At 35.5% G+C, this 21,956-nt stretch overlaps 1 protein-coding gene across 1 annotated transcript in view; it reads right to left on the minus strand.

Moving 5' to 3' along the window:
* The window catches only part of LOC150084627 (U4/U6.U5 tri-snRNP-associated protein 1), a 343,250-nt gene that overhangs the window by 124,161 nt on the left and 197,133 nt on the right, over positions 1 to 21,956 (minus strand). Inside the window, exons 10-11 of the mRNA XM_090375366.1 lie at positions 14,488 to 14,558; positions 7,143 to 7,202 (exon numbers count right to left, since the gene is read on the minus strand). Coding sequence (XP_090231492.1) covers positions 7,143 to 7,202; positions 14,488 to 14,558 — 131 coding nt within the window. The remainder of the gene's footprint in view (positions 1 to 7,142; positions 7,203 to 14,487; positions 14,559 to 21,956) is intronic.

Here is a 21,956-nt window from a genome sequence, read left to right on the forward strand (position 1 = left end):
CTTTGCATAACTCAGTATACTAAATTTTTTCTTTGTCAGTGTTTATCTTGCTCTTCATTTTTTGCCTTCAGTTCATCATAACAAGTGTTTCTTGACTAATTTTTTCTTCTTTGGATTTCTTTTTCCCTATAGGTTTCTTGGACTATCACTTTCAGAAAGTTGTAATATTCCTCGTCGATATCCTGGTCCTGAGCAGTCTGCAGCAGCTCAAACTTGTTCTTAAGTTCCAGTACATACTGCTTTTTCTCCTCTTCTGTTATCTCAAAGACCTTCGTATTATTTACTCTTTTAGTCAGTTTTTTCTTTTCCTTTCGGATCTATATCAAGTGTACATCTTACCATTCTGTGATCACTTCCACACTTACCTTATTCAGGACGGTAACATCATTCACAATATATCTTCTGTTAGCGAGGATGAAGTCGATTTCATTAGTTCCATTTGGACTCTTCCATGTCCACTTTCTGTTCACACTTTTCTTGAAAAAAAGTGTTCATTACTGACAATCCTTGAGATTCTGCAAATTCCACAAGTCTTTCGCCTCTTTCATTTCTTTCACCAATTCCAAAATTTTCTATAGTTCCCCTTTCTGCGTTGTTTTGTCTTTTTCCAACCTTAGCATTGAAGTCCCCCATAATAATAGTGTATGGTTTTTCTGCTCATCTAGAAGACTCTCAATTTCGGTGTACATTTCTTCAACCTCTTCATCACCATGGCTCGATGTTGGTGAATAAATCATTATTATAACCTTTAGCTTGTACCTCTTAGAAATCGTGAGTATTAGTCTTGACACCCTTGGTGATGTACTTTTGAATTCCAAAATGTCGTTATTTAAATCTTTATGGACCAGAAACCCAACTCCACCTTCACTCCTTTCACTGTTTCCATTGGTGTACAGCAGATTTCCACTTGATAAACTTATGAGTGATTCATTTCTTCTTCTTATTTCAGCCAAACCGATGATATTCCAATTCACATTTTCTAATTCCTTTTCCAGCTCTAATATCCTGTCTTCACCGATGAGTGATCTTACATTGTAACAGGCCAAGTTCAGTTTCCCTGCATGCAGCCTAGTCATACCCAGAGATTCTTAGCACCCTCTGCTTCCACTCTGATCCTCTCGTTGCCGTAAGAGGGGGAGTGAAAACCGCTGGGGACTGAGGGCCATTTGTTTTGTCGTTAGTGCTTGGTTAGTGTTGTGTATTCTGACAATCTCATGTGTTATTACTTTTACGAGAAATATTGATAAGTTTGCAAAAGCAGATATTTTATATGAAATTATGGGTCGCAATGGGCGATTTATTTTATGTAGTTTAACTGTCCCAAATATATGTGGCAGAAAGTTATTCCAAATACCTATATTTTGCAAGGTACGTAAATCAATTTCTTTCTGAGCCCTAAGTCGTCTGAGAAGATTGTCGGATTGATTTTTTAGTCTAGTGATCGTATAGGTATTATCTATTTTATAAGTGCCCTTGTCGAAAAAAATCCCTTGGATTTTTTTGATGTATGCAGATTTGTCCAGAATTACTATTGTGTCACCTTTATCTGCTTTCGCCTGTGTCACCTGTCTGAAATGATGTCACTGTCTTTCCGGAATTTTTGGAGGCTCATTAACTGTTTGTTCATATTAGGGCATGTTCTAATATTTGAATTTATGATCCTGTTTGTTTCATGTATTAACGATTCTTATCAGGGTGATTCTCTAGTTTCATTTGGAGCTCTACTATAATGTATTTTATAGGGTAGTTATTATTGTTGAGAACAAAATTATTCGAGGACAGATAGTTCTGTGGATGTAAAAGATTTCGAAGAGAGGTTCACGAACGATGTTGGGTGAGGGTTATGTGTTCTGCGGGTGAGTGTGTTCCATTTTTTATTGTGCCTCTGGTTTAATGTATGTTGGATGCCGTTAATTCATGTGTTGTTTTTTTCTATAAAATTAGTCCATGTATCCTGTGACATGTTTCTTTTTAACAGTTTTGTAATAGTGGATTTGACGTAGTAAATTGTATTTGTCACGAAATCTCTTTTTTAATTCATATCTTACTGTAGCTAATGAGGTCTGATGAATAATGTAAGGATATTTTTTACATTCTTATCGTGAACATATACGCACAAATTTTGGAATCACATCATGATCAAGGCATTTTTAAGAAATTTAATATGTAATTTACTAGTAAAATATTTAATGAGAATTCTGGAATATTTATGAGTTGTGTTCAACATTAATGCATCCATGTGGTTAAATGTGACACAATAGTAATTCTGAACAAATCTACATACATCAAAAAAATCCAGGGGATTCTTTTCGACAAGGACACATAAAATAGATAATACCTATACAATCACTAGACTAAAAAATCAATCCAACAAATCTTCTCAGACGATTTAGGGCTCAAAAAGATTTATGTACCTTACCAAATATAGGTATTCAGAATAAAATTCTGCCACATATATTTGGGACAGTTAAACTACATAAAATAAATCACCCATTGCGACCCATAATAAATTTAAGGAGGAACTGGACAGGCATTTGGAGGGAATGGTGTTATTTTTATTTTTTTTTTTTTGGCTGATGCTGCATAAGCTCATACATTTGCTTTCTTGCATCACATGCCACTACTACTACTACTACTACAATTTCATACAAAAACTCTGCTTTTGCCAACTTATCAATATTTCTCATAAAAATATTATCACCTTTAAAGATTATCAGAATTCAGAATACAAAACACTAACCAAGCATATGAAAAAAATTAATACCATTAATATATCAGATGGAGAAATATTAGCATCCTACGACTTTGCATCTCTTTACACTAATGTTGATTACACGTTACAAAAATTATGGGAGTTATTAACAATGGATTCTACACTTAAAGATCGAACGTCCCTTAACATTAACAGTATTTTAGAATTAACCAGCCATTTAGTTAGGACAAAACATTTTTGGTTTAGGAATAAAATATACAAATGGGTATACGGCCAGGTATAATGGGGTTAGGAATTTCTGTCCCCTTTCTGAAATTTATCTTGCTACTATTGAAAACCAAATACTAAAACCTTCCCCATCTCCCAAGATTAAATTATTTATGCAATAGGCAGATGATGTATTAATCATCGGCAATAAGACCATCATTGATGAACTCCTACAAAAGTTCAATTCCATCCATAACAGATTGAAATATTCTTTAGAACTAGAAGAAGAGAATTGCATTAATTTTTTAAATCTGACTATATATAAATCTCATAACAAACCCAAAACGTGAATATACAGAAAAAAAGACACACACAGGAAAATTCCTACATTTTCACTCCCACCATCCCTTATTGTAAAAAAAATCAGTATTATATAACCATATCTACAATGCGATAAAATACAACCATTCTCACAGGAGGACTTGACAACAGTACTACTATACAAGACGAAAACCTTCATGGCTAGAAAATATCACAAACAGCTAATTCAAGAAACCATATTAGCCGTAAAAGAAAAAATTAATAATCCTCGCATCGATAACATCAAAAACTGATCACACAAAATACCATAACCAAATTGCACCCCCAAAATCAACCAGGATGTGATGTGTGCTACATAGCTAGTACCACCACAAAATTTGGAACATCCAAAACAGCCAATATGAGAGCATGATATCATTACAATAGTTTCAAATGACCAACTTAGGAACCGAACTTAGTCAACATGTACACTCCTTTAATAAATAATGCAATTACACTAATTAAACTTAAATCGAATTATAAGATATTCCAGTATGCGACCCTTGCTATAGAACGGTTTTGCCAAAATAGATCGTATAAAATTTTACATACCAGATTACCTACAAACCTGTCAACTATAAATTATCACTCATAACTTATGTCATTCAGCAACTGATGATAACAACATCGAAAGCTTTGCGTCCAGCTCTTGGCTTTTCAACACACAAATTTCTTTTAAACTATTTTTATAAATGACAATCATGAAAAAAAGGTGGTGCACTCCCTTTTTTTAGGGATATGTTTTTAAATATAATCAATTAATGTAATGGAACTTTCACCTTTATCCCCTTTTTTTACCTTCCTTTCATGTAATTTTAATTTAGCCAATATGGATTTCAGAGGCGAGTACTAAGATAAGCTTTCTAAAAATTTAATGGATAATCAACAGTGCTTCAAGCTTTAAGCTGTAAAATTAGTTAATGTATTCGTATACATGAAAAATTCTTGTCCCCATTCTTTGATCTCTTATGTGGCCTTGCTCTCCCTAACCTTATTTGTGGTACTAATACAGATCGACTTGTACCTTTTTTGTAGGTTTTTACTACTTTTTGTAGCTATGTAACTATCCCATGCTATCCTTTTCTGCTCTATCTGACTGGCCAGCACTGCACTCATCCATTTCAGCAATATTTTTTTTAATGGTAGGAATGTGTTCATAGCTACTGTGAGAAATGAACACTAGTCTATGCAATTTAACCTTCTACTAAAGAAAACCAAATCTGTTATTTCAACTGGCTCGGGTAAATTTTCTAGGATTCTGAAGATTTGTTAGCCATTGGTGTTAGTTTTATAAAGCGTTAGATTATAATTTTTTTTTTTTTTTGCAAAAGTTACACTGGGGTATCAAAGTTAAGCAGCATAGAAAGTTTACAAAAAGTCATCTTTCATCAGGACAATGCACTGGCACCAATATGTGTGACAATGGGAGCAATTTCTGACTGTGGATTTGAACCGTAAAGCTGATTTAGTATCACGAGATTTCCATCTTTTTCTCAACTTGGAAAGAAATTTGGCTAAGATTCACTTTCAGATTTATGTGTTGTGGCAACTAGAACATTCAAATCTGCGTGAAAATGTTTTGATGGAATTAAAGCTTTAGAGTAACAAGGACAAAGGCACATATATAAGATGGAAGATGATGCTGAAAAATCATCTTTTTTGTTGCTTCTTTCACAGTTTAGCACTTCACAAACATATTTAATGAAAATTCATTTGGTACACACTTATCATGTTGGTATTAACTATACCAAAAAGCACAACTAATTTTCTTTGAAATGGAGGAATACGAAGGAACTTAACATTATTATAGATTACCCAGAGTTTGATCAATTAAATTCTCACTAACATTTTAGTAGAGGAATCCCGCAATAACCTCAGGGGACAAAATTGCAGTTGGTAATACTAAGTAGTATAGAAAATAGAGGATTAGGGTAAAAACAATAATTATGTCAATAAAATATATATGAAAAAATTGGTAAATTTATTTTTCCATTTATACAACGAAAATGTATGCTAAGGTTGATAATACAATAAGAAAAATAAATTAAGAACAAGGTGGTGATGGAACCATGTACACACATATTCACTTTCAGCACTTATTAAATGTTTAGAGGACATAATAACAGTTAAAATAAATATTAATTTACATTAATGTACAATAAACACAATCCTCAAAGCTTTATGAAAACAAGGCCAAAATACACCCAGACAAAATGTAACTGTTAGTCAAAAACAAATATCTACAAAGTTGGCAACAGTCCACATCTAGACTGCCAACAATTTTTTATGGATCGTGAGTGATCTGAAATTAAAGCAGTTATTTGTGCATAAAATATTTTAATCTTGCATTTTCGTAAGTTCCCTTAATTTGATGTGACATTTAAAAAAAAAAACCCTTTTCTCTTGTGTTTGATAATAAAAGACAATTAAAATACATTACTATAATATTTACTTATGATAATTTTATGCCAAAAAGGATCACAATAACTTATATTTTAACTAGTATGGGGCATGATGAAGTACATATTTTCTAATACACAATATAAAGAAAATGAACTGGTGACCCCTATACATATGGTACCAATGAGTCTGTCACAGAGAGGGTAGAATATAAACAACTTTTTTGGCTGGTGCAGCAAAAGCCTATGGCTTCCTTGCACTATATGGCTATTACTAATACTAAATCACTGCACTAGCAAGTATGTGAATTTAGTGGTGATATTTGTAATACTAAAATTTTATTAGTGCAGATATTAGCAATATCTGCACCATACATTAGCAAGGTGGATTTACCGAGGGTGCAGCAGAAGGTTACTCCAGAGTCCTCAAAACAACACAACACAATTGGTGCTGCTCAGAGCCCCAAGACTTTATTTTCAGGACCTCTAAAAATGCAACAAGGCACCAGATGATATAAATTTAACACTGCCTTCTAGACCCATCCACATGATCTACAGGAGGTAGAAGCAATAACTGTCAGGTTATTTTGTTTAAGGAGATTGGACTGAATTGTGTACACATAAAAAAAAAAAAATATATATATATATATATGTATATACATACTGAAAAAAATTGTAATCAAAAATAAAATCCTACTACCCCATATCTGAGGATTTGGAATAGTATGATTTAGGATTTGGGATAGTATGATAGGAATTCGGAAAAAAACTGAAAGAAGCCCAATGCACCTCTTTACTGGACCATTTGCCTCCCCATAAGTAATATCCCATAATTTTGAATCACTATCCTAAAGAATAGCCAACTTTTTCCAAAAATAAGCTGCAATGACTCTGAGCATCTTCTGTGATAAACATAAAAAGCACACAAAAGAGTTAGCTTCCTATTCAATTCTATGCTCATCTAGCATCATATGCCAACAGAAAAACACAAGGCATACATTTTTTATCTTTTAAATCGTATCAACTTACAAGAGATAAAACATTGCAATTAATTTATAAGTAATAAGTTTAAATGTACACATCACGGAATATTTCAGAACACAACACCATGGAATACATAACATCAAAGTATTTCATGGAGGATGCGGGGAGACAATCTACATGGTTACTAAAAACATTTATCATACTGTCACGATTGTTATATAGAATGAATAAAAACAGTGTCAGCAACAGCTGAGAAAGAACTGAAAGCAACTTCACTACTGAGGGCACTATAAGGTCTGCAGTTATGGAATTTGGATCCTGGATTAATCAGTTTTTGAGATGTTTCCTTTATCAGATGTAAATCTATGCAAAAATTAAACAATATTATAAATAATATTTCTTAAATTAAAAATCATGGTATGTAGATTACATATATTACTATGGTACTCTTTTCTATAGAGTAACATAATAACACTGACCATTTCTTGGGGTGAGTAATATTCACTAGCAATCTTTAGTGATGGCATTTCCAATGTCACCTAAGTGGGGGAGAAGAGAAAAAATAATTAATAGTATTCAGTAGAATTAAACCAATAATTATGAATATATAAGAGGGCAAGTTAAAAGGTAATATAAAAAATTTGATAACTAAAAATAAATATATGTTACAGTACAAGCCAGATCTCTGATAAATTTTAAAATTTACCAGTTTCAAGTTACAAGAACCCAAAATATCAACACATTCCACTTTATTTTTGATATATTATCTATATAGAACCTCTTTTGCAAATTTTACTACATTATCTGATATCTCCCACCCCATTTCCTTGTTTAAAAATCAGAAAAGTGATAACTGTATTGAGAGACATATTCAACATTAATGGTTCATTCACCTTTCCAAATTTTAAACAAGGCATAGAGGAATATATCTCTTATCCCACAAGACTGTCTGGGTAACATATTCATCATAATCAGAGCACCTAATGTACAGTTCTTCATTCAGATAATGGAAGACAATTTGCAAATGCAATTGTCAAATGGGCTTTTACCAATGTAGAGTGGTAAATGCCAGGATTTACAAATGTGCTTTTACTGTGACATATACAAGAAAAAAATAAAAAGTTTCCTTTTTAGTACACCATCAGAAAATTTTCTGATAGTGTACTAAAACATGACGCAAGATGTCTTTTGATACTGCAGTTTATTGGAAAATTAAATAACGTTCCAATAAATGTCAGTATCTCTCTTTTTACTGTTTTTTTCCTCTCCCCCTCTCTAAAATTCACTATTAATGTAGAATCAGTTTAATTTCATTTCTTGTGTAATTCCTAAGATATTCACACAATGGTTGAAAAAGTAGAAAGGATCTCTGGTAGAAAGCCTGCAGATTTGGTGTGGCAACACTTGAAGTCAAGTATCATAGTGCTTGAAAAGAAAGAACCACCAAACTCAGAAAAAGAACTACTGTAGTAATATCAATCGAGTGTACTCCTTCTGTAGAGCCCAAGGTTTCAATGAAAAAAATGCAAAATTTATTTCTTAACAGTGAAAACAAGAGAAATTAGGTTTTTTTAGTAGTAAAGTTTTTTTTATGTAAATGAATGTACCTCAATTTTATGTTGAGGTATATTCTGCATCTCAAAGATCTTGTATCAGCTTTGTAACCTGATGTTACTGTCCTCCCAACAGGAATGTTTTTATTGGATCATTATTTGATGGGGTCACATCAGAAGTTAAAAAAAAAAAAAAAAAAATGTTTCAGGAAGGATGTAACATTAATTGAAGATGGATGGAGTAATATACACAATGAACCAATTATATAGCAACAAGTATTCATTCTGCAGATAAAGTTTACTTCCTTGATGCTGCAATGAAAATGTAGTTCAAAATGCCGGGAACAAACAAAATACAAATACTGAAGCCAAAGCACTCGTGACCAACAATGCCAAAAGTTATGGAGAAAACCAGACAACCTGCTGGATTATGGATGCTCCTCTCATTGACTAAACTTGGTTGGACACAAGATCTTGCAAATGAAATGGTGAAAAAGTGGTAAAAATTTGGAAAATTTTCAGGAACCTACGTGCTGGATGATCAATACTCAACAGATTCTGGTACCTCTTTATAGTTCCCAGATTCTGTCATGCCTCAATGCAAGGTAAATAGGGTGGAATAGTCAACTCACTGACAGTGATACTTGTATACACAACAGATCACTGTTTTAGAGGACTGTTGAAACCCAGTGAAGATGGCACCAAGATTGTTCATCTTATCAATGACTGCACTGAATTTAAATAAAAGATCCCACATTAGCACTTAGTCCAGCTGCTGTTAAATTAGACATTCTTTAACATAATGCAACTATACTTGGTAATGCATGCTTTATTTAGCTAACTCTTTTGAAAGAAAGCTCAATTCAACCATGGGATAATGATGATGATTCTACTGCACAAAGAAACATTTTCTAAATTATTATTCTATTATGAGGACTGTTCAATAAAGAATGATCATAATTTTTCATGAACTATACTGCTTGCTATTTCTAGTTGAGCTGCAGAATTTAAGACCAGATCAAACCAAACCAAACTGCATCACACAGCAACTGAGCAGTTGACTAGTGCGCACTGACTGTCAAGGTGGGATCTTGGCAATCAGTCAAGGTTATGCCTGTTCAGTTTTGCCTATGTAACAACAGATGTGATACATGAGGAACAGTATTCTGCTCTCAAATTTTGTTTCTGTCACAAGAAAACATCAGTTAAAGTGTATGAAATGTTAAAAGATACTTATGGTAAATCTATACTTCCAGATAACACAGTTATCTGGAAGTGTAGATTTGCAGATGGTTTAGAATGTTTAAAGATGGACGTGATTCAATCACAAAGATCAGCAGTCCTGGAGCTCTAACCACTGCTGTCATCACATAACCCATAAACACTGCTTCTGTAATCTTGAGAGAGAAGAACCAGCAGAGACATTGAGAATATCAGTAGGAAGGATGACACAGTATTCTCCATGACCATTTGCACACATGCCACGTGTTTGGGCACACTGTGTTCCAAGACTACTCACACCTGAGCAATAGCAAGTTTGCAGAGAGACTTGTCAGCAACTGCAATGAATGGCTCCCAAAGATGGTGAGGTTCTGTACAAGGTGATAACAGCATATGAGACATGGCTTTATCATTTCAACCCAGAGAGTAAGCAACAAAACTGTTTGGAATCTACATTATTGCCAACACTGAAAAATGCAAAAGTGGCTTCTGCAGGAAAGGTTAGCCGGTCTCTTTTTTTGACATTCAAGAAATAGTTTAATAGCATGTTGTGCCACACCATGACTGTTATGGGACTTACTACAGAACTATACTGCACACTCTGCGGGATCATATTTGTCGTAAATGACCACAATTGCATGCAGGTGAGAGGATGTTGCATCACAACAATGAAAGACCTCACATTGCCCATACTGTCATCAAGTACTTAGCAATGTCAAATGCATTCCTCATCCAACCTACAGACCTGACCTTGCACCCTGTGATTTTTTTTTTTATTTCCAAAGTTAAAGAAGGAGCTGCAAGGAAAATGTTTCCAGTTGTTTGAAGGTTTAAACACATCGGAGGCAATTTTCAAATGCATGTCAAAAAATGGCTTCCACCATGCATCCATGGTTTATACAAAGTACTCATTTGTATGATGCACATATTTCCCCTGCGAAAGGATGGGCTTTTCTATGTAAATATATTCGTTTATTACAAAATTCATTTAATATGTATTATATATTAACCAAGTAAGTGCATTTCATCAAATGGGGACTACATTGAAAAGGACCATCAAAAATGGATGATTAAGAAATATATGTTGTGAAAAAAAAAAAATGATGATCATTCTTAACTGAACAGTTCTCACATTTTTATCATATGATATATCCCAAACAAATGGGCTTAACACTTATAAACTGGGGAAAGGAATCTGCTCACATGTGGTCTCAACAAAAAAAAAGTCAGAACTTCATCTCTTCTGATTGCATATAAAACTAAGGAAACACTATTTCTAAATTGAAGGCTTTAAGGATGCTAACCTGCTAAACCTGCAATGATTTTTCTGTCATGTCCTGCTAGCTCTGCTTCTCTAGAAATGGCACCTTGAAATTATATACTCCAAACTCGAACTGTTTAAGTGTCCAAAAATGTGCAAAAGTGATATGTGCATAATTTTTTATTGATCTTTTTCTTATTCCATTAATTTAACATAATTCTATCTGAAAATATAAGTGCATTCTGGCTTGCCTAGAATAGTTGGTGGGTAATTAATTTTTATTAGATTCCATTTTATTTTTAAAAACACTTCTGGAATGCCAGCAGAGAAATGGGTACTGTTTTAAAATTTATTTAAACACTTAACTTATCCTGTTTATGAAGTAAATTATAATTCAAAAATGATAAATTTTTTGAAACTTTAGTTTTCAATGGTTTAAACAGTATATTATAATCTTGTTCTGTCTAAAACTAGATTTTGATGCTGAAATGCCAATCCTGATTGAGAGAAATAACAATACAGTGGACCCCTGCTTTACAATTTGGTTCACTTTGCGATCAAATCACTTTACAATGGACTCTCCATAACAAAATACTGTTCACTATATGATATATAGTGAACTATATGTAGTAAGTGCTAGTCATTGTGATCACGTTTGCAAAAATAAGAGGAATATTATCCACAGGATATAAAAGTAAAAATATAAAGCAAATTTACACTTTATTACTTTATTAATTAACAAACTTTGTTTGACACTCAACACACTACCAATTAACAAAATTAAATATGTGAAAATAGGAAGAATATTTTCCACAAGTTAGCAAAATAAAAAAAAAATTGACATTTACATACATAGCTTAATATATACATACACTGGAAAACATTTAACATGAAAAAATATTCTGATCCTGACAAAATGCTATGTGATTTCATACATTTATTTTCTTTTAACATGAAACATAAAAACTCTTAACATGAAAAGATTTTGCATCTCAGAAGAACAAAAAAATATACCAGCTGCCATGTCGTCACTAAATTTTTACTGTTTATGACTTTATGGCTTAACTTTCTATTGACTAGGCTGACATCTGATAATAAACAATATGTAAATAGTACAAGGATGCCGCTTGCTGTACACCACCCTTATCATTTTAAACAAATGGGATTACCCATTGGCAGGCAAAACATTTCATTCAGTCTTGAAGTGAGTGACATGTACTGTATAAAGTGGAGAATTTTGTGTTTAGTAAAAAAATCCATAAATTTATCACCCTCAACTGTACAATGGAAAATTCAGGGCGTAACCAAAGCCCTATTTCACTTAAAGTTAAAATGGAGTTACTTAAAGCAGTAGATGTAGGGGATTCTTTGAAAACAGACATTTGTAAAAAGTTCGGAATTGCTAACTCTACATTGTTGGCAACCATAAAGAATAGAGACCAACTTACTGCAATGTTTGAGTGGGATAGGAAACTGATCAGAATGGCCAAACACAAAGATTTGGAGGCTACATTGCTCGTTTGGTTCAAACAAGCTAGGTCTCAGAATCTCCAATATCGGGGACCTCTATTAATGGAGAAAGCAGATGTGTTTGCAATTCAAATGGGGATTGAATTCACTGCAAATCCAGGCTGGTTGGAACGTTTCAAGAAAAGAAACGGCATCATTTTTAGAAATGTTTGCAGTGAAGCAAATCAAGTTTCACCGAATATGACATCAGGTTGGCTGCAGTCTACATTGCCCACAGTGCTTGAAGAATATGGTGCGAGAGATGTCTTTAACACCAACGAAACGAGGTTGTTCTATCGCTGCTTACCTAATAAAACTTTATTGTTTAAGGGACAGCAGTGTTCTGGCGGCAAAAAGTCCAAAGAGAGGATAATGGCAATGGTGGCTTGCAATTCGGATGGATCTCAAAAACTGCCCTTATTCGTTATTGGGAAGAGCATGAATCCGCGCTGTTTTAAAAATGTAAAAAAAAAAAAAAAAACAGGTTGAGTACATCGCAAAACAAGCGCTTTTTATGCAAAGAGCTGCCATGATTGTTGATAATTGTCCAGCTCACTCTGAAGTGAGATTAAAAGCTATAAAGCTTATATTTTTGCTTCCAAACACTACAAGCATTTTACAGCCTTGTGACCAAGGCATAATACAGAATTTAATTTTATTACCAAAAACAATTGCTAAGAAAATATTTGGCTCCAATTGAAGCAAAAGAAGATTTCTCTGTCAACTTATTGAATACAATGCATAATCTTGTAACACCAAAGACTATCGAAAATTGTTTTCGTCATGCGGGATTTTCCAAAATGACAGATTTAATACTTACTCAAGAGTCTCAAGACAATCAAGAAGCTGAACCAACATTCAGTGAAATGTTTGGGCGTGTTTCATCTCTTTTAAAAAGTTTGGTATCTTTGTATGAATTTGTTGCAGTCGATCATACTAATTTGTGTACAGCACTGATTATAACAGATAGTGATATTTTGGATGTCATATAGCATAAGAAAGTGGATCCCGTGGGTGAAGATAGTGATGTAATGTAGACAATGACATCGATTTGTTAGTTCCTGTTCCTACTACATCAGAAATGCAAAAATTGATAAAAAGTATGAGCAGATATTTAGATGTACATACAAGTGGTGAAATGAACCAAATGATGGACGATACTGAACAATTTGTAGATAATAAGATGATAAATAACAGAGCAAAAAAAGATACTAGATCTTTTTAGAAAAAATATTTTTGTCCTCATGGTTTCAGGTTAAACAATTTGCCCTGTACTAACTAATTGATATTTCTGTTCACTGATTTTTTTGTTTTAGGGATGTAAAATTTAAAACATTAAAAAAGATAAGCAATCAATAGCGAAAAACATGGCATTCACAAATTGCACAAGTGAGATACGGAGTAACAAGTTTATGAAGCTTAAAAAATAGGAATGAAGAGAAGGTTCTGAAAATTTATTTATGTTTTTTATATGATTGAAGATTTCAATCAAGGGGAAACACACATTTCACCATAATAACGTAAAAACCCACAGAATTCCAGTCATCGGTATTTTCCCAAATGCCATAAGATAAAGTTTACTATCAATTTATAATATATTTCCCTGCTCCTGGAAATTGTTTTTATTGTTTTATGGTAGAGACTTCAAGAAATGTGCTTTAAAAAAGATCACAAAGGATTTCAAAATTTATTCTTATAACTGAATATGATAATGATGAAAGTGTAGCACATTTTAATGATTTCAATTGGTTTTTAAAATTTGATTCTATAAAGCTGTTGATTCTACTAACCAGTGATCACGTTAACCAGCGCATACTTATTTCACTTTACGATGGGCTTACAATTGTCTCCGACAGTCATGTGGTCCTTCCTCTCAGCCAATAGCTGCGTTTGTAAATGTGTTAGAGGGGTGTTTTGCTTTTGCATCCTTTAGTTGAGGTGATTTTCTGTGTTGTGTTTATTTGACATAAATTTATATAAAACTAATACGATTTCCATTATAAAAATAACCTTTTAGAGAGATAAATAGCCTAGTTATATAGCAAAAATTTCGACTTCCGAGGTCTTGGAACAAATTACTAAAAAACATGTTATTGGGTTCACATTATGAAATTTTTGTGATACAATGGTGTCTCTGGAACAGATTAATATGTAAAGTGGGGTCCACTGTATAATATAAGAAATAATATAAAACATTAGTCTACAGAAATGACAGAGAGAGAGAGAGAGAGAGAGAGAGAGAGAGAGAGAGAGAGAGAGAGAGAGAGAGAGAACACATACCTCTTGTTTCTGTTTCAATTTCATTCTAATGAGTTCCAATTCTTTTTCCTTGTTAACCACTGATGGACTGCCTGGGGGGGGATCCAAAATAAGCAATTAAAAACAAAGAGCATAGATAAAGGCAAGACAGCACTACACATCATGCTTACTAAACAGGTCCCATTTTGAGAAATCAGAATCCAGTATAGTTTTCATGAAACTATCTTTCAAATTACAGTAAAATCTTGTTAACACAAACTTGGTTTATAGTAAATATATTTGTTCATTACAAAATTCAGTTAATATATATTACAAAGTTCATTTTCACCCTTTGAGAAATAAATACTGTTATTTTGTGTTTAATACAAATTTTGGCACAGCTGTCCGATTATTACCTCTGGCCACCCAGTTCCCTGCTCCCTGAAGGATGGCACTGATTTGTTAGAATTTACTTTTGTGTAAACAAAACTAGTTTATGGTAGGTACAACTTAAGTGCACTCTGAAAAACATCATTGTGAAGGATAAGCCATTAAATTAACAAAAGAATAAAAACAGTTTTTCTAAGTTGTTTACATACACTCCCTCGCTACCACAGCATTAAGGTCAGTTGAAATTGTTACACCAGTTCAAAGAGTCTTTTGCTACAGTATACAGTAATCAATTTTTTATGCCATTTTACCTAAAGCTAATGCCTTTTAAGGAACTTGTGGCTTTAAATTAATTTAAAGTTTGTTTATATTAAATCTCATCTAGCAGTATTATGACAACAAAATGTAAACACACGAAATTAAGCCTGGAAATTAAACTGAAAATTATACACGAGGCTGATAGGATGAATAAGTAAAATGGACATCGCAAAGGAATACAACCTCCCTTTACCTACTTTATGTACAATACTGAAAAACAAAAAAAAAACTTGAAGTGCATGTTACTGGAGCAGCAATAAAAAACAGGAAATTAATTTGTGGTGGAAAACAAGAGGAGCTTGAAATAAAACTTTTCAAGTGGTACCAACAAATGCATGTATTTAATTTGCCAATATCAAGTCTGATGTTGCAAGAAAAGGCAAACTATCTAGCTGAGCAACATGGAATTAGTGACTTCAAATGCAGCAGTAGCTGGCTTCAAAGATTTAAAAACAGGAATAACTTAGTTTTGCAAAATGTTTGTGGCAAGTCTGGATTAGTCAGCAAAGAAAAGGCTACAGACTTTTTGTGCCCTGTACAATCCATTCTTGAAAAATGAGGCAAAGGATATTTTAATCTTGAAAGAGACAGGGTTATTTTATAATTTATTGCCAAATAAAACATTTGCTGTTCAAGGAGAGTCTTGTCATGGTGGAAAATTAAGTAAACAAAGACTCTGTTCTGTTATGTTGCAATTCAGATGGCAGTTTTATGATTGATAAGTTTTCCAAGCCAAAATGTTTTAAAGAAGTTAACCAACTTCCATGTGATTATAAGGCCGATAAAAGTGAGGCTTATGGTCAAAAATTTTTCAGTCTTGGTTATCAAAAGTGGACAAAAGAATGACTTCAGAAAAAAGGAACATTTCAATGGTTCTAGATCACTGTATAGCACATTCTGCTGAGACAAGTTGACAAATATGGCTGTTGTTTTTACCTCCCAATACCACCAGTTTTATGCAGCCACCGAATCAAGGCATTATTCATAACCTCAAAAGAGCATATAGAGCCCACTTTAGCATTAGCATTAGCTTTAGCATTAGTAGAGGCATTTGATGCAAGAAAGCAAGCTTATGCAGCATCAGCCAAAAAGATGATAAGCCATCAGCCAAAAACTTGATAAGATACTTTATCTAGAACAGAGGAGGGAACAATTTGCAGCCAAATTAAAAAGTCTTCGAAGCTATCCGTAATTTTGTTAGTGCTTGGGACAGTATTGCATCAAGTATAATAATCAACTGCTTCAGAAAGAGTGGCTCTGGAGAGAACATCACGTCGAAAAACATGGTCCAGCAGACGAATGTGACAGCAACATTGAGGAATGGTGGAATTTGAAGGAGCATATGGATTTTGTTTGAAGAGTTTGTGGAGGTGGCTGATGCAGTTGCAACAACAGAAACACCAATACTAGAAGAGCTGTTGAGCACTAAGCAAAACGATGATGTTTTTGTTACCAGTGACAGTGAAAGTGAAGAAGCACAAATGCACTGAGCATAATAGAGAATGTGTTGGCCTGCAGTAACGTTGATAAAGAAACAACTATTGCATTTCATAATGCACTGATTGCATTTGATAAATGCATATAAGGCAAAAATTGTACAAACAACATTGGATTCTTTCTTTAAATTAAATTAATTTATTAAAAAATTAATGGATTGTGTCTTTTTTATATTAAGATTGTAATTCTTTTTACTGTGATGCTAAAATATTGATTATATATCAAAATATATACTGTACAATACAGTCGGGTCTCCATATTCGCGGACTGGTGTTTTGCATTGGCGGTTGCAGTTGTTGTTGTTATTTTGGTTTTTAGGAGCATTAGCAACTAAGGCCATATTGCTCCTGGGATAGCACATGGAGGATGCAGAAAGGTCATTACCTGACCTTTCCGCATCCTCCATATTTGGTGGTCACGGGCTCAAACCCCGGTTTAATCAAGAAGCATGTGCTACGCACTGCTGCTCCTGCCCACGGAGGCACCTTGGCGGTTGCAAAATTTATCATGCTAAAAATTTGGCTGCTGTTCACTGCATTCACCCTGAGTGATGGTGGGGCACATGCGTCTTCAGTCTCGCAGTGAGCGTCAACTGAGTAGGATGGCTTGTGACCGTTGTGTGTGTGTGTGTGTGTGTGTGTCTGCGTTAGACCTTGTGCTTACGTGAATACTCAGTTTCTAAATGAAGTGTATCTAGTGATGGACAAAAGACTAAAATGGCCAAGAAAGTGAGGACTCTAAACGAGCAAGTGCAGATTCTAGAGAGATGTTGAGAACGGCTCACATACGTGGCCATTGGCCACATGTTTGGTATCAATGAAATTACTGTACGATACATAAGGAAACAAGAAACTGAGATCAGTTTCTTGATTGCACTGCCTCTCTGAGATCAGAGAGGCAGTGCAAACTAGTGGAATTCTTACTGCTAAACTGTTGAACAAAAGCCGAGAATTAGGGTTGAATTTGAAAGTGTCTGCAATTCTGCCCAGACACGATAGGAGGGAGTATATGATGAGAGCCTTGTCGATCAATTCGGCCCTGGAAAGATTGTGCAAGGCTCAAGGGGTAGAATTTTTTTCAGCCTGGAATGTACTTGTTAACAGGAGAGATTGCTTCTACAGGGATGGGATACACTTAAATAGAAAGGGTGCAAGAATATTTGCTGATGCTATCGAAGCAGTGTTAGGTGGGTCGGAAAACTGCTAGCTTGGGGGGAGACAAAGACCAATATATTGACAGTAGCCACTGGCAGAGGTGAAAGAGATTCTTGCACTGCTTCTATTAGAATGAGCAGAAGCCTGAAAAACAAGATGCATGGTATTTCAGAGACTGCTGGGAGCCACTGCGGTACAAGTAAACACATGGGTTGTGTTAGGGTAGCTAAGAATAGAAACAGGTGCAGGTATACTTGCGTGTACACCAATGCTAGGAGTTTAGTAAATAAATTTGATGAATTTGAGGTATTGCTCAAAACATCGAAGGCAGATATTTGCAGGAGTGTTGGGATATCAGAGACGTGGTGTCACACAGATATAAGGGATGCAGAACTGCAATTTGGGGAGTACAACGTCTACAGAAAGGATAGACAGGATAGGAAGGGGGGAGGGGTTATGCTATTAGTTAAGAAACACATAAAAACCAAGGAAGTGAAGCCAGTCGACATCGCTGGACAGTGCAGTGTGGAGTCAGTTTGGTGTGACATAAACATTGGGAGATCAAAATTGAGAGTAGGAGTGTGCTATAGGCCTAATGACTCTGATGAGTATAATAAGGAACTGTACAGGGAAATAGAGTGCGCCAGTAAATCAGAGTGTCTTATAATGGGAGATTTTAATTTCCCAGATATTGACTGGAATTTGGGGGCTGGTTACTCACACACTAGCAGGGCTTTTGTGGATTTATTGGATGATTGTTTTCTACATCAGCATGTTCGGGAGGCAACTAGAGGGAGTAATACTCTTGATTTGATTATCAGCAGTGATTCTTCATGCATTAAGAATCTGCAGATAAATGAACCACTAGGTGGCAGTGATCATAGTGTGCTGAAGTGGGATTTACTCAAAGAGGTAACTACCATTAGGGGTAAAGGGAAGGGTTATTGCTTCCGTAAAGGCGACTACGATGGACTGAGACAGTATTTAAATTCTATACAGTGGGACCAACTGATGATGTTACCAACAGCAAATTCAAAATGGGAAGCATTCAAAGAACTTATCTTGGAAGCTACTAGGCTTTACATACCAAATAAGAAATATTGTTCAAGGTTTAGGCCAAAATGGATGTCAGATGAACTAATGAGGCATATGGCAGAGAAGAAAAATGCATGGGATACATACAAATTAACACATGACACAGAAGCCTATGATAGATACAAGTTGATATGCAACCAAGTTACAAAGGAGGTTAGGCAGGCGAAGGCAGATTACGAGAAATCCTTGGCAAGGGATGCAAAGAAAAACAGCAAAGAGTTCTTTACTTATGTAAACTCTAGAAGGAAGGGGATGAATCAGATTGGTCCACTTGATATTGATGGGTCAAGTGTTGATGATCCTGCTCAGGTAGCTAACAAACTAAATGAATATTTTGCATCGACATTCACACATGAGGAGTTATTCAGCGAGGGGAATGCCAGAGGTGTATTCAACTCTAGCAGTAAGCTACAGAATCTTGAAATAACTGGGAGTAAAGTGGAGGAGAAACTGTTGAAGATAAACACAAGAAAGGCACCCGGGGTGGATGGGATCTATCCAGTTATATTAAAGGAGGCAGCAAAGGAAGTAAGCAAACCCTTAGCCATAATTATGAGAGCTTCTTTGGACTCAGGGGAGGTACCCATAGACTGGAAATGTGCAAATGTGACCCCAATTCACAAAGGAGGATCAAAGGCTGACACAAGTAATTATAGACCTGTGAGCTTAACTTCTGTTCCAGGAAAATTAATGGAGGCACTGGTTAAAGAAGCACTGCAGGATCATTTAGACACGACTTCAGTTATAGCTCAGACACAGCATGGTTTTGTTAAGGGTAAGTCTTGCCTGACCAACTTGATTGGATACTATGATGCAGTCACAAAAGAACTGGATGCAGGGAATAACTTTGATATTATATACTTGGATCTTAGAAAGGCTTTTGATACTGTTGCACATGGAAGACTGCTACACAAATTGGAGCAGTGTGACATTGGAGGCAAATTGCTGCTATGGATAAAGGGGTGGTTGAGGGGGAGAAGACAGAGAGTGGTAATCAATGGACACTGCTCATCGTGGACTGATGTTATTAGTGGAGTCCCTAAGGGCTCAGTGTTGGGTCCATTATTGTTTTCTGTATTTATAAATGATATTGATGATGGTATATCGGGCTTAATGTCCAAGTTTGCAGACGATACAAAGGTTGGCAGGGTTGTCAAGGACACTACTGACACTATGCTGCTGCAACAGGATCTGGAAAGGTTGAGCAGATGGGCTGAGAGGTGGCAAATGAAGTTTAACATTGACAAATGCAAAGTACTACACATGGGAAACAGCAACCCCCAGAGCAACGTATCAACTCTGTGGTACTACACTGACGGTGGTAGAGAATGAAAGGGACTTGGGGGTGGTTGTGCAGGCAGATATGAAGTTCTCTGAGCAGTGCAGACGGGCTGCAAGAGTAGCTCATGGAGTATTGTCAATGATATACAGGAATTTTTCCAGCAGGGATAAGGAGGTGATTATTCCATTGTATAAGGCGATGGTCAGGCCACACCTAGAGTACTGTATACAGGTCTGGAGGCCTCATTTCAAGAAGGATGTAGAGCTGCTGGAACGAGTACAGAGAAGGGCAACAAGATTAGTGAATGGAACAAAGGGGTGCTCTTACGAAGAAAGGCTTAAGTTTTGCAAATTACAGTGTCTGGAGACTAGGCACCAGCGAGGTGATCTGATAGAGGTGTATAAAGCCTTGAATGGTTTAAGCATGCTCAATGCTGATGGGATTCTTCCTCTAGCTCAGAAAAATCACCTGAGAGGGCATAAATTCAAATTGAGGAAAGACAGATGTAGGATAGACGTGCAGAAATTTGCCTTTAGCCAGCGGGTGGTTGGTTGGTGGAACAGACTTCCATCCCTTGTGGTGGAGGTTGATAGCCTAAATAAGTTTAAGGCTCAGCTGGACAGGTATTTTGAACGAACAGAGGGGTGAAGTGGAAGTGGGTTTTTTTTTTTTTTTTTTTTTTTTTTGGCTGATGCTGCATAAGCTTGCTTTCTTGCATCAAATGCCTCTACTAATGCTAAATGCTAATGCTAATGCTAAATATGCAACTTATGTGATAAAATAATGTTAAAAGTGGCGAATGCACTGTTCATTTGGATCGAAGACCAGCACAAGAAAAGCTTGCCTGTGAACATTGGTATGATTTCCGTTAAAGCCCTCATTCTTTACACCAGATTTTAGCATCAACCTCCTATACCAGCAGCACTGCAGAAACCACTTTCACTGCCAGCAAATGCTGGTTCTAGAAATTCAAGAGGCGTTATTCACTCCGTAATGTAAAGGTTACGGGAAAGTCTGCTAAGGCCTACCCTGTGCAACTCAAGAAGCTCACTGAGGAGAAGGGATATAAACCTGAACAGATTTTCAATGCTGATGAGATGGCATTATTCCGGAAGAAGATGCCTCAGCTCACCTATATAGCCATTGAATAGAAGATGGCCCCAGAATTCAGCGGGGCACGAAATCAGGTAACACTGCTAGTTTGCAGCAATGCAGCAGGCCATATGACAAAGCATGGCATAATATTCCTTGCGCAGAACCCAAGAGCAATTAGAGGACATAAGAAGAATATACTGCCTGTGTACTGGATGTGGAATGCAAAAACCTGGACGACAAAGGACCTCTTTCTGAACTGGTTCCACCACTGCTTCATCCCTGAAGTCAAGGAAAAGGGGCTTCCATTTAAAGTCCTCCTAATGCTGGACAATGTCCCAGGACACTCAAGTGATGGTCTTTCTACCTAATAACACTACCTCCCTTATCCAGCTGCTTGACCAGGGAATAATCAAGGCCTTTAAGGCCAACTACACGAAAAGGTGTATTGACAGAATTGTTGAGGCCATGGATAGCAACAACAACCTCAATGTTATTATTCAGTTTTGGAAGGACTTCACCACAGCTGACAGGCTCTTCCTAATAAAACACGCGCTGGTAGACATGGTGGATGCAAAAAATAACTTTGATATCATTTACTTGGATTTCAGGAAAGCTTTTGATACTGTTGCGCATGGAAGACTACTGTACAAATTGGAGCAGAATGGTATTAAGGGTAAATT

Source organism: Mastigoproctus giganteus, chromosome 6, assembly GCF_048544385.1.
Source record: "Mastigoproctus giganteus isolate SK-2022 chromosome 6, ASM4854438v1, whole genome shotgun sequence".
In the NCBI taxonomy this organism is placed as follows: Eukaryota; Metazoa; Arthropoda; class Arachnida; order Uropygi; family Thelyphonidae; genus Mastigoproctus; species Mastigoproctus giganteus.